The sequence below is a fragment of the Micromys minutus genome (genome assembly GCF_963924665.1).
Source record: "Micromys minutus genome assembly, chromosome: 24".
Classification (NCBI taxonomy): Eukaryota; Metazoa; Chordata; class Mammalia; order Rodentia; family Muridae; genus Micromys; species Micromys minutus.
The window spans coordinates 50429757-50444795 of NC_137959.1; the positions used below are offsets into that span (position 1 = coordinate 50429757).

The window sequence follows — 15039 nt, forward strand, 5'->3', positions numbered from 1 at the left end:
ACCACATATAATAAAATTATAAGACCAAGTATTATCCATTTTTGGTCTTCATCCAACACTGTGTTTGTGAGTACCCAGTACCAGTCCCCAAAAAGATAGGCAGGCTACTGGAAAGACACCATCAGTAAGACAACACTACAGCCTACACAATGGGAAAAGATTTTCACCAACTCCACATCCAAGACAGGGCTAATATACAAAATATATTTAAAAACCAACTCAAGAAAATAGACATCAGTAAACTAAACAATCATGTTCAAAATGTCATACAGATCTGAACAGAGAATTCTCAACTGAGTAATGTTAAATGGCCAAGAAACTCTTAAAAAATGTTCAATATCTTTAGCTATCAGAGAAATGCAAATCAAAATGACTTTGAGATTCTATCTTACGCCTGCCAGAATGACTAAGATCAATAACACAAGGTACGTGTCATACTGGTGGGAGTGCAAAGATATACATCCACTATGGAAATCAATGTGGTGGTTCCTCGATATGAGGGCTTATGCCTACCTAGTCTTATTGCATCTTGTCATGCCATGTTCAATTGAAATCCTGGGAGTTCTTTTCTTTTCAGAAGGGAAACAGAAAAGCAGTGGGTCTGGGGAAGAGGGGTTGTGGAGGTGGGGTTAGAAGAATTAGAGGGAGGGGAGGCTGCAGTTGGGATGTATTGCATGGGAGAATATTAAATACAAAGAAAGTTATAATTAAAAACGTTTTTTTTTTTACAAAAAACAGATGTTTCTGTTTTTCATTCTTATCGGTTTGATGGTTAATATAAAAATTAGAACATTAATTTAAGGTATTGAATTAGAGCTTGTAAAAATTATGACTAAGAGAAACATGTCATAAAAGAAGTATCATTTTGATACCTATCTGTATGATACTAGGCCTTATTTGATACTGCATGTCATTTTTATCAGTTACATGTACTAACCTGTATTTCTCTCAGCCTTCGTATTTCACCTTCAAGCAGTGTTTTCTCCAATTTTAACATTTGAAAATCAGTTTCCATCTCTTTATATTTCTAAAGACAAATGTAATAATATCTATTAAAATTAAGCGTCTCTATAAGGTATACACTAATACTTAGATATTAATTTAAGACTAGCTTCACTAAAGCATGACAAAATTTAATCTGGCATTAAATTCTAAGCTGCCATTGGGATCCATTTATCTAGATAAAAGATAGCTTCTAGCCTAGCATTTCTGAAGGGTTTCTGAATGTTCATGATGTTGATAAAGTGAAAAGGACATGCAGTTCCTTCTAGTTCACAACCTGGGTAAACTGAGTAAGTGCTTATCTCTAATTGGAATGAGAAAAAAAATGGCCATTTCTAGAGTCTCTTTAAAATTCAAGAACAAAGTGCAATATCCAGTTAGGAATGTTATACTTACAGACTCAATTACACTCTGATCTGTTAAAGCTCTGAAAAACAGACCAAAAATAACTATACTATGTTAAACATATACATATTTTAAGTTATAGAAGAATTTACATTTTTAAAAAAGATTTTTAGCAAGTGTCCTCTTCCTAGTCTCCAACCAACTACTGTGTCATAGCCAGAAACTTGACTCCTATCAGGATCCTCCCTACACATATCCACCAACAGCACCTTGTAATTAACTTGCCTTTAATCCCAGCACACAGGAGACAGACATACAGATCTCTGAGTTCAAGGTCGGCCTGGTCTACAGAGCAAGCTCCAGGACAGACAAGCTTAGGCAGTGAAGGAAACCATGGAAAACAAAATGTTGGTGAAAGTGTAATTGAGTGAGGAGGCTATATTCCAGCCCCAGCAAGCAGCATAACTTGGCAGCTTCAGCCATGTGATTCTGGCTTTAGAATCAAGGATAGATGAAAGCAGTTATGAAATATCCCCCAGCAATTAAGGAAAGCCACTGAGGTCAGACATGTAGCAAAGAGGCCCAGAGAGAACATTGTGTAAAGCTGTGAAGGTCAAGGATGAATAGTTTTGGACACCCCAAAAGGTTAGATTTGCCTGTACCATGTGATACCTGCCAAGAAAAGCTGCTAACAATGAGGAAAAACATCCTGGGAGGGGATGTGTTACACTAAACAAAGCTGAAAGGAGTTGGAGATCTGAAGAGCATTTTGACAGACATAGAAATACATAGTTTGGAGTTTCTCTAGCTGGTTTTCAGTCTTGCTTTGGTCCAGTATTTCTTTACTATGCTTCTTTGCTTACAATTTGGAATGGTACTGTATATGCTGTCTTCACTGTATATTGTATGTGATCTGTTTTTTTTATTTTAATATTATAGGGGATTATAGTCAAGTGATTGCATAAATCCCAGAAGAGAATTCAAATTAGACATTTAGATACTGCTGTGGCATTAATAGACTATGGAGACTTTCGAATTTGGACTAAATGAATTTTGCATTATGTCATGACTACAGGCACATAGAACCCAGGGAGTAGAATATAGTAGTATGAGTAGGTATGCCCTCCACAGACTCATGAGGTTGAATACTTGGCCTATACAGAAGGGCACTATTGGAGGTGTATCCTTGTTGGAGGATGTATGTCACTATAGAAATGAGCTTTGAAGTCTCCTGTGTCCATGTTATGCTCAGTATGACACACAGTTCCTTCTGCTGCCTGCAAATCAAGATGTAGAACTCTTTGCTTTTTCTCCAGCACCAGGTCTGCCTAGATGCTGCCATGCTTCCCACCATGACAACTGACTAAACATCTGAAACTGTAAGCCAGCCCCATTGAAATGTTGTTCTTTACAAGAGTTGCATGGCTATGGTGTCTCTTCATAGCAATAAAATGCAAATTAAGACAAATGCATACAAACATGTATGATGTCAGCTGTTTTATCTTTTAATCACATTTCTACTGTTTAAAACAGTTTTTAAATGGAAATATATTGTAGACCATATTCTTCTCTTCCCCAAATATTTTCAAATCCTTCCCTCCATCCACCCAATTTTAAGTTCTTTGTGAAAAAAAATCAGTACAACAAAACCTCACAAACTTAAAATAAAGCACTACCCCCCAAAAAACAAATATTAAAACAAAACAAAAGGACAAACAGAAACCACCATATTGTAACCAACTAGAAACACAAACAAACAAACAAAACAAAAACAGCTGTGGAATTCATTATACACTGGAAGACTATTCCTAAATATGAGGCCTGTTCTGGAGTGGTTGATATACCGTGTCATTGTTTTGGAGATAGCCCCTTGATTTTAGCCATCTCTATCCATATTCCCTCCAAAAATTCCTTCTCCCCACTACTTCCTAACTTAGTTCTCCCATTCCAGCTGCCCCCATCCATATTCTTATCTATTCTATTTCCCTTTTTTGAGGGGTTAAGAAACTGGGGGAGAGAACAAAAATCAGTGGAGGGAATCTCTGGTATATGGGAGTTGTCCAGGAGTATATGGGGGTGACCTTAGCTGAACTCTCTACCAGCTGGGAATATGGAGCCTAAAGACTCCATCTTCTGTAGCCAGTTCAGGCTTGCAGTTGAAGGAGGCAGATACCAGCCTATCTACAAAAACTTGGACCCAAATTTTGTCCTGCCTACAAGAAATGAAGGGATAAAGATGGAGCAGATATCTAGGGAACATCCAACTAATGACTGGCCTAACTTGAGATCAACCCCATAGGAAAGAGACAACTCCTAACATTATTAATGATAATGATAATGACTTGCAGATAGGGACCTAGCATAACTGTCTTCTGAGAAGCTTAATCTAACAGCTGACAGAAACAGATGTAGAGACCAACAGTCAAACAGTAGGTGGAACTTAGGGAATCTTGTAGAAGAGTTGGGGGAAGGATTGAGGGAGCCTGATGAATCAAGGACAGCACAAAAGCCCTACAGACCAAACTTGAGCCCATGAGGGCCCACAGAGACTGAATTATTGACCAAAGAGCATGCATAGGATTGACCTAGGCTGACTACACATTTGTAGCAGATGTGCAGCTTGTTCTTTATGTTGGTCCCCTAACAATTAGAGTAGGGAACTCTCTCTGACTCTATTGCCTGCTTTGGATCTCGTTCCTATAGCTGGACTGCCTTCTCTGGCCTTAGTGGGTAAGGATGCACTTAGTCCTGCTGGGACTTGATGTATCAGGATGGTTGATCCCAATGGACAGCATCACTTTTGAGGAGAAGGGACTGAATGAAAGGGGGAAGAAGACGAGAAGGGGAGCTTTGATCAGGTCATAAAGTGAATTAATTAATTAATCAATTATTGAATAAAAAGTGGCTAGCTTATGATGAGGATCTTATTTCTATTTTTGAAATAAAATCATAAGTCAATAATCTGATTATAATAGGCTTTGCTATTTCTCCCTCAGATGTGAAGACCTTATTTTTTTAATCTATGCTCCTAATGTTTCTTCTATGCAGTAAATTTTATAAGTAGAAAATAAGAAATAATTATTTCCAAAACTTACTTCTCTAACATAGTTGTTTGATTTTCAAATATTTTCATCATTATACCCATCCGATTAGTCACTGTAAGAGTTCCGATTACAGAATATATTAAGGCGTTATAATTACCGAAGTTATCATAAAATTCACTCATATGCATGAGAAAACTAAATAATCATAAGGAAGTGACATGATTTTTTCAACCACAGTTACTCTACTTTGCTTTTTCCTATATATCATCTCTGGCTTTCAATAGAAAATTTCAATTTTCTATTTTAAATAGAAATTTTAATTTCAAGTTAAAAATTTAAATAGAGAAATTTCAATAGAAAACACCTATGATACAAGGATACCCAGAGAATGGGGCTAGGGAACCACATTTGGAAGACATATGTGACTATGAGCACAGGATTTCAGATATAGTACATATTTTTGAAGATATCAGGTGGGAATTTTAAACAACTAATTAACAGTATTTATTACCTAGGGAAAAACTGGCAACATACAAGAGCAGATCAATAATATAAGCAGAAACTCTTAACAAAAAAGTAAAAAAGTGTAGCGAAGAACACCTTGTGACTGATACAGGCAGTAAATAAAATAAAATAAAGTAAAATAAATAATGCAGGTCTGGAGAAATGGCTCAGAGGATAAGAGCTCAACCACAATGTGGCTCAGAACCATCTGTAATAGAATCTGATAACCTTTTCTGGTGTGTCTGAAGAGGGCAATAGTGTACTCATATACATATATATAAACAAACAAACAAACAAACAAATAAATAAATAAATAAGGTCAGTGTTGGCAAACACCATTAATCCTAGAAATTGCAGAGCCAGGCAAACTCTCTAAGAGTTTGAGTTCAGCCTGTCTACAGAGCTAGTTACTGTACAGTCAAAGCTACACAAAATAAACCCTGTCTTTAAATAAAAAGAGAGAGAAGAAAAAATACAGAATAATCACTGTTACTTTATTTTTAGTTTTGTTCTTTTTTTTCTGTTCCAATTTGCATGATATAATTTTCCCAATAGATAAGTCAAATAATCTTGTACAATTCCATCCCTTATAAAACACTCATAACAAATTAACCATGTAAAGATGAGCCAAGAGAAATATCCACATCTGCTTCCATGTTGCCTCCTCCTCAATCTCCTCTTTTATCCTCCTCTCTCCTTACTGGAACTCTGTCCCCATGCACTCTCTACTGTCCAATTTAGAAGCACTTGCATTGTGCCAATCACACATGTGTTCTAATCTATGTGGGCTCTTTTTAAAGATTTTTATTGATTCTTTGTGAATTTCATATCATGTAACTCTGTCCCACTTATTTCCCCCTGCCCCACATCTGACCTTCATTCATCCTTTGTAACCTCTCCCACAAAAGAAAAAAATAAGATAGAAGGAAAACAAAAACAAACAAACTAAAACCATCTTTGTGGAAGCTGAAGTGTGTCACAGTAAATCACACAGTATAGACATTTGTTCACTCATCTTTATTTGCAAATGTTCATTACAGTAATTCATTGGTCTGTTTCAAGGCCTAAGGCTTCTGCTACATTAGCAATACTGGGTCCTCATAGGGATTCCTCTTGGATATCCTGTGGTTGCCCTGTGTCTTGGAGATCCTGCATGTTTGGATCTTCAGAGGCAGGTGAGCTCTGCTAATAACCATAATAACTAGGTAAGTTATGTTGTTTTCTAATAAATGTCTGTTCTATGAGGCTACTGTAAGGCAAAGAAATGCAATTTAATACTTGGAATCCTTTGGAGAAAGCCTACATATTTAAAAATAATTCTTAAGAATATTTTGTAGACTATTAAAACAACTTACTTTTTAAAATGTCAGTGAGTATGAAACTGCTTTTAGAAACTCCCCAAACTAAGGAGCAATTAAGATAAAAATGTAATTTACAATTCGGGATCTGTGAACTCAATACTCAGTTTTTAAAAAAAGGTGTAATACATGTATAGTGGGGTTAAAAAGAAGAGGTGTAATGTATGTCTAATGGGGTAATAAAACAGGTATAATACATTCCTATAACAGGGTAATAGTGACAAAGGGCAAATGCAAGAGCAATGTGAAATGATATTTATTACAGCTTTTCTAAAATTAGTGACAGATACTAAGTCATGTATCATTTAAAACTTTTGTTATCATTGTATGGGTGCACATGATGTGTATGTAGGGGGATTATAACAGGGCCTGAGTGTGGAGAGCTAAGCACAGATTTTGGAATCTGATTTCCTCCCCACACTATCATATAAGTTCCAAGGACTAACACAGACCACCAAGCTTGTTCAGTAAGTACTTTTACCTAGTGAGCCACTAGGCTGTCCCAAAGCTGAAAAACATGAATAAAAACAAAATAAAAATATGCACCTAAACATGTAATAACATTCAAACTCCATAAAATTCAAAGGTGGAGAAACACATGTAAAGAAGTCAAAGGAAGCAAAAATAACCTTATATAGAGAAAAAAGATGAAAAATCATACCAGACTTCTCTCCCTCCCATACAAGCAGCCAGGAAAATTGTCCTTGCATGTAAGAAGTCTCCAGGACCTCAGAACTGCACTGTGTGCTCACAACACTGCAACCCAAGCTTCAATGTCACTTGGGTGCCCAGGACACAAACATAACCTGCTACCAGATCACACAAGTTTACAACCCAAGGATCTGATGCAACTTCTCTTGCATATGTGCTTTCATACAAGAGACCAGCTTTGAGGCCAGTGTGATAGAACCTGCAATGCAGACACCAGAGCTTTAGATGCTGCAGGAACATCCCCAGTGAGGTCGCCGTGAAAACAGTAACTCAGAATACAGCAGCATCTGGATCTCACAGCCCAGTTAGCTCATAACAACCAGTATTGCAGAGCCCAAATCTATATGCATCTCCTAGATAACATGCTTCAGTGCTGGTGCTACCATATCATGATCACATTGAAAGCTATATTTGTCACCTACATCTATCTCCCTGCTACAGATTTCCTTGGTTGAGAAACACACACACACACACACACACACACACACACACACACAAGAATCAAAACAGCCTATGTTACAAAAAGCCACATGCATGAAGACGCTTGCAATCATCACTAGTACAAACTTTAGAAAGAGCTTCAAAGACAGTGAGCTGTTGTTTGAAGCCAACCTGGGATACCTGACACTTTCCCTTAAAAACAAACAAACATTCAAAACCGACAAAATCTTTAACAAAAAGCATCAAGAATACAGGGATTTCTTACCTATGGTGGTATGAATGAGAATGTTCCCACAGGCTCAGTAACATGAACAATTATTGACAAGGATCTGGAACCATTAGGAGATGTTAATGTGATGATATTTAAATGAATGGCTGCTTACCTGGCTCAGTTTCAGAAGCAGTTTGAGATCCTAAAGCTGAATGGGATTTTATGAACTCTGAAATAGATATGAGTATCAAGCATTATATATATTTACATATAATTTTATACACTAATTGAGTTCATAGTCTACATTATTAATTGTAATGATTCACCATTCACCCAAAGCAATGACAAAAACAACTTCCAATACCAAATCCTTGCAATCAGGCACTTGGGCTGTGGTATCTGAATAAACATGGATAATAGCCACTTACAGATACATCATTTTCTCTTTACAACATGTTTTTTCTCTTTCTTGTGACACCAAGAATCAAGCCCAGGTCTTTGTGGACAGTTAGGTACTCCACAACTGTACCACACCCTCCCACTACTTGTTTTTCCTTCTAATCATTTCCATTGGTTGAAAGTAACATGAGTATCTGATCACCTCTGCTTCATCTTCAATCACCAGGTTTTGTTAATTGTATCAGGTAAAATGATTGTAAACTGTGCATTTCAATTTTTTCATCAGCTATGTAATTTGTATGGATGACACCTTTAACATGCATTGTCATTTCAATATAAAAGACCTTTAACAGTTCCCTGTTTAGTCCTAAAAAATGTCCAAAGGCTTCAGTTCTCAAAGCAGGACCTCTGTCAAAGTAGTGCTGCTGATCTCACATTGTATTTCTCTAGTTTTAGTTCTCAAGTTAATGCTGTTTTATTTCATATTATTGCCATCTCACTGACCAATATTTCTCTCCTTCACTCAAATAAGCCCTATTCATCCTTTTCTTATTGGATAGTCTCTGTATTTACATTTCAGATGTCATCCCCTTTTCCCCCAATCCCACCCCCCACCGCTATCATTAACTGCATAAATTTGCTCCCTCAACCAACCACCCTCTACCCCCTCAATACCTTGACATTCCCCTACACTGGGAAAATGAGCCTTCACAAGACCAAAGGCCTCTCCTCCTATTGATGCTAGAGAATCCTGTTTTCTGCTGTATATGCACCTGGAGCCATGGGTCTTTCTATAACAACTCATTGGTTGGTGTTTTAGTCCCTGGGAACTATGGTGGGTTTTGTTAGTTTGTAATTTTGTTCTTCCCATGGGCTTGCAGACCCTTTCAGCTCCTTCAGTCCTTTCTCTTGCTCCTTCATTGGGGTTCCTGTGTTCAGTCCAATGGGTTAGCTGCAAGCATCCTCCTCTGTATCAGTATGGCTCTGGCAGAGCCTCTGTGAAGGCATCCATATCATATTCCTGCCAGTAAGCACTACTTGGCATCAGCAATAGTGTATGGGTTTAGTGGCTGCATATGGGAATGATCTCCAGGTGAGGCAGTTTCTGTATGATCTTTTCTCCAATCCCTGCTCTTCTATTTGTCCCATTATTTCCTCCCATGAGAATTTTGTTCTCCCTTTTAAGGACTATGGCATCCACCTTGTGGCCTTCCTTCTCTTTGAGCTTCATAATTTCTATAAATTGTTTCATGGGTATTCTGAGCCTTTTGGCTAGTATCTGCTTATCAGTGAGTATGTACCATGAGTACTCTTTTGTGACTGGGTTACTTCACTCAGGAGTATACCTTTAAGTTGCACAGTATTTCTAAATTTCCTGAGATAAAACAATTTGTAGACTTACTACAACATTACAAACTTAATGTATTACTACACATTTAATTTCATAATGTGTTCTGTCCTTGAAATCTCTTAAATTTTATGTGAGCAATAACCAAATCATAACAGCATTTGTTTTTTAAGAATATTTGTTTTATTTTATGTGTTTGAGTGTTTTGCCTGCTTGTGCACTATGTGTGCAATGCCTGTGTTAAGGTTGGCATGTGCTAATTCAAATCCTAAAATATGGCTCCTAAGATCTAGTTGTGCACAACAAGAAGAGCCTCACATATAACAAGTGATGTCAGGTAACCTTGCTTCATAAGTTAATAGGTCAATAAAAGGTTAAGACCTGTGACTGGGCAGCAGTGAGAGGTAGGTGGGTTATCAGTTTGATTCAGGGTGTCAGATTGACATGAGAGAGGAAGAAGAAAACATACAAAAGGGAGAAGCCTCTATGAGAGGAGATTGGGCCATGAGCACATAGCCATGAGAAACAGCAAGTAACAAGGGACATAAAGAAAAGATGTAAGTTAAAATTATAAAATATATTTGTAAAGCTATAAAGTTTAAGCATTTATAAAATATTACCTTCAATTTGCTTTTCCATAAGTCCATAAGTTTTCAATGATTCTGATAGAATCTCTTTATCACTGTTAAGAGTGCCAATAAAGAAAACATATCTTCATATTCATTCAGAGTTAAGTTACATGCTCAAGGATATATAATTTACAGACTAAACATATGAAGTTTGTGAAATAAATGTTAGCATTACATTTATCCTTTGCCCATAAGATAAATGCCATCCTATAATAAAAAGCACAAATTCTATAAATTGTGTATTCCAAGAATATATTTAAGTACACCAATAACACTAAGAACTAAAATAGCAAGAAAAAAAATCAGTGAAACTGTTAGTACTTGGTATAGTGCTGTGACCACAAGCCCAAGAGTGAGACAACCTGCTCCAGACATGTAACAATGTAGCCTGGAGACATTTTCTGTTCCTCCTTCAGCTCCAAGTTCTTTATCTGTTAAATCTTACATATACTAATGCCTTTCTCATAAAGTAGTTACAGCTCTCCCTGGTGTTACCTGAAAAATACTTTGCACAAGAAGACATTTAAATGTCAAGTATAAATATTGATATGTGGTTCAAAAATTTTCCTGCCTAACAAGAAAGAGCTCAAATACATGTATAGATATCTCTATACTGTCATATGTTATTATGTACAATATTATCTACTGACCTAACAATATTCTCTTCATTCCTATAAGTCTAAAAAACAATATATAGAAAGCACATGAAGAGATTGCATACTGAGTATTATCCTCTTCCAGTATAAATACTTTTTATTTTAATAATATAAAAGTGCTTTATATATACTTGATGAAAACCAAGGCCTGTAAGCACAATTCTAGATGTGATTTTCTAATGTTTAAATATGACTCATTTGACCAAGCTCAGACATACCAGACCCAAAAAGACAATGTTTTCTCTCATATGTTGTTTCTAGCCTCAAATCTTCATGTGTGAGCAGAAAACATGGAGGAATGACTAAAACCAGAAATGTATAATAGGATCCTAGACATGAGAATCAGGGAGTGAGAAGAAATAGCAGGATACAGGTAATATGAAACAGGAAGTGAGAAAAAAACTGAGGGGCTTCAACTAGGGAGGAGGGGCAGGAGGGCAAACAGAAGGTGAAAGATGAATGAAGAACAAGTAACACTAAGATTATTCGATAAAGCTTCAAGGAATCATATTAATTTTTATTCATCTAATGTTTTAAAAGTCACATATGTATATGTGTACACATCTATCTATCAATTACCTACCTATCATCTATTTATTTACCTACCTACCAACATACCTATCAGAAAATTCTGCCACATGGGTGACAATGATCCCCACAAACCCATAGACTAATGGAGATCCCAGGACTAGGCATAAAAATCACCCATTGAATTGTTGATGAGCATGATTAGAGTAATTTCTAAAACAATAGAGATTGCCTATAGCCCTTGGTTACTTCTTGGAGTTGAGAGTAGACAACTGTTGCTGAAGAAATGCCATACTTCAAACACAGGATTCAGATGATTTCAACTGTATCTGATCTGAAAGCCTCCTTCCAGCTATCTAGCTTTCATAGTGCCAGATAACACTTGACAAGCTGACAAGCAAGAGAAGCAATTAAACAATTAAACCACAACAATGAAAAATATACCAAGAAATCATGATTACAAAAAATGCAATCATGACACTTACATGTTGGTAACCAGCAGCTGTCTAACTCAGCATAAAGCCCATTCAACATTAAAGAAATCATGCCCTGACAAAGACCAGCGTTAACATCCAGGGAAATAAAGAGAACCAGAAAAAATGGCTAGACCAAAAGCTAGTGATAATTAACACTTTTACTATTCTGGGACTAGAGCTAATGCCTTCTGGCAATAGACTCCTGCTGATAGCAGCAGGGAACTAGAATAGGAAACTTAACTACTTATGGCCAGTACTTTATATGAAGAGAAACTCTGAAGTCTTTTACCTTTTTAGGAACTGGTAAAAAGAAAAGAAAAAGAAGTCCTTTCCAGCCAGCTAGAGGGCCAGGTGACCTCCACTGAGACTCAGGACCCACCTGACAATAGCTGAGTTCCCAGAACAGCCTTACAAGAGCTCTCCCACCTGAGCCCACTAAGACAGAACTCATTGCCTGCCCTCAAAGAGCCAAACACCCAGAAGCAATCTCTTTCCTGAGCCAACAGGCCCTCAGACCCACAAGAGAGACAGGCTCCAATAAGAGGCAACAAGATCACCTATAGTCACAGATAACAAAATGGTAAGAGGAAAATGAAAGAACCTAATCAATGGAAATCAAGACAAACTGGCAACATCAGAACCCAGCTCTCCCACCATAGCAGGCAGTAAACTGCCAAACACACAAGAAAAACAAACTTAGACTTGAAATCTTACTTCATGATGATGATGGAGATCTTCAAGAAGCTCGTGGATAACTCCCATAATTACAGGAGAACACACATAAGCAAATAGAAGCCCTTAGAGAGGAAAAACAAAAATCACTCAAAGAACTATAGGAAAACACAACCAAACAGTTGAAAAAAATGAAATCAGAAATAGAAACAATAAAGAAAACACAAAAAGAGACAACACTGAAGATAGAAACCTAAGAAAGAAATCAGGAGTCATAGATGCAAGCATCACCAACAGACTACAAGAGATGGAAGAGAGGATCTCAGGAGCAGAAGACAACATAGAAAACATTGACACAACAGTCAGAGAAAATGCAAAAAACAAAAATCTCCTAACCCAAAACATCCAGAATATCCAGGACACAATAAGACCAAATAAGGGTAGAAGAGGGCCAAACTCCCAACTAAAAGGCACAGTAAATATCTTCAACAAACTTATAGAAGAAAACTTCCCTACCCTTAAGAATGAGATGGCTGTGAACATACAAGAAGCCTACAGAACTCCAAAGAGACTGTACCAGAAAAGAAACTCCTCTTGACACATAATAATCAAAACATTGAGTATTCAAAACAAAGAAAGAATCCTAAAAGCTACAATGGAAAAAGGACAAGTAATATATAAAGGCAGACCAATCAGAATTACACCAGACTTTCCAACAAAGACTATGAAAGCTAGAAGATCCTAGACAGACATCATACAGACCTTAAGAGAAAACAAATGCCAGCCCAGGTTACTATATCCAGCAAAACTCTCAATTACCTTAGATGGAGAACCCAAGATATTCCAGGACAAAAACAAATTTATACAATATCTGTCCACAAATCCAGCCCTACAAAGGATAATAGATGGAAAAATCCAACATAATGAAGAAAACTACACCTAAGGAAAAGCAAATCATCATCATCATCATCATCATCATCATCATCATCATCATCATCATCATCATCATCATCATCATCACCATCATCATGCAAGGAAACCAAAAGAAGAAAAGCACACAAACATAAGTCTACCTCTAACAACAAAAATAACAGGAAACAACAATCACTATTTGTTAATACCTCTTAATATCAATGGACTCAATTTCTCAATAAAAAGACACAGACTAACAGACTGGATACATAAACAGGATCCAGCATTTTGCTTCATACAGGAAACTCATCTCAGAGATAAAGACAGACACTACCTCAGAGTAAAAGGCTGGGAAAAACCTTCCAAGCAAATGGGCCCAGGAAACAAGCTGTAGCAGCTATTCTAATTTCAAATAAAATAGAATTTCAAACAAAAGTTATTTAAAAAGATAATAAAGGACACTTTTTACTCATAGGAAAAAATCTATCAAGATGAACTCTCAATCTTGAATAATCTATGTTCCAAATACAGGAGCACCCACATTCATACAAGAAATCCTACTAAAGTTCAAAGCAAATATTGCACCACACACAATAATAGTGGGAGACTTTAACACCTCACTTTCATCAATGAACAGTTCATAGAGGCAGAAACTAAACAGAGACACAGCGACACTAGCAGAGTGAACCAATTGGAATTAACAGACATCTACAGGACATTTCATCCTAAAACAAAAGAATATACCTTCTTTTCAGAACCTCCCGGTACCTTCTCCAAAACTGACCATATAGTCAGTCACAAAACAGGCCACAACAGATACAAGAAGATTGAAATATTCCCATGCATCCTATCAGATCACCATGGACTAACGCTTGTCTTTAATAACAACAAAAACAACAAAAATTTCCTATGAACATGGACTGAACAATGCTTTGTTCAATGATAACATGGTCAAGAAAGAAAGAAAGAAATTAAGAATTTTTTAGAGTTTAACAAAAATAAAAGCACAACATACCTAAACTTATGGGATGCAATGAAAGCAGTACTAAGAAAAAAACTCATAGCTCTGCGTGCCTCCAATAAGAAACAAGAGAGAGCATACACTAGCAGCTTGACTGCACACTAGGTATATTGTAGCTTTAGCTAACTACATTGTAAATCTTATCCTTATACTCATAGATAACTATAACTACTCTTCTCATCAAAAAAGCTTGTTTTAATAGCAAATGGAAACTATCACAGTGATCCACAAATGGATAAAATAAATAGATAATGGGGAGCCCCTACTGTTTGATACATCTACATCATAGCTCTTGCATCAGTTGCTCAAAGAACATCTCAGGAAAGGGGATGAAAAGATTGCATGAACCATAATACCTGGAAGTGAAACAGTGTATTCTAGAAATGGCTGCATAAACAAGACTGGAGAACAATGGCTGTAACAATGAACATGTTAATGTGGAGATAGAATTTTTTTGCGGGGTTCTACCCCTAGACAAAAAAAATAAAATAAAATTATTGACTGCTTGGAGAAGAGACAAACCTCTTTACTAGCTGTTCAAGGAGAAATGATCAGCACTACAAGAATGTATAGACAAACCACAAAAACAAACTCATAAGGTTGTAAATAAGTATTTGTGCATACATATACATACACATATGTATATATGTAACAATAATAAAGGAAAAGAGGCTATTAATTTGAGGGGATGGGAGAGAAACTGGGAGGTCCTGGAGGGAGGAAAGGGGGATGTGATACAGTTCTATTTTAATTAAAATATATTCCTTTTTGGTTTTTTCTTT

The 15039-nt window shown here is 36.6% G+C and overlaps 1 protein-coding gene across 1 annotated transcript in view; it reads right to left on the bottom strand.

The window, feature by feature from the left end:
- LOC308436302 (uncharacterized protein) overlaps nucleotides 1-15039 on the bottom strand; it is a gene marked incomplete at both ends in the record, with an annotated part of 177442 nt that overhangs the window by 141419 nt on the left and 20984 nt on the right. The window contains 5 exons of the mRNA XM_080937161.1: nucleotides 938-1027; nucleotides 1399-1429; nucleotides 4443-4503; nucleotides 7789-7845; nucleotides 9984-10045. Coding sequence (XP_080793287.1) covers nucleotides 938-1027; nucleotides 1399-1429; nucleotides 4443-4503; nucleotides 7789-7845; nucleotides 9984-10045 — 301 coding nt within the window. The remainder of the gene's footprint in view (nucleotides 1-937; nucleotides 1028-1398; nucleotides 1430-4442; nucleotides 4504-7788; nucleotides 7846-9983; nucleotides 10046-15039) is intronic.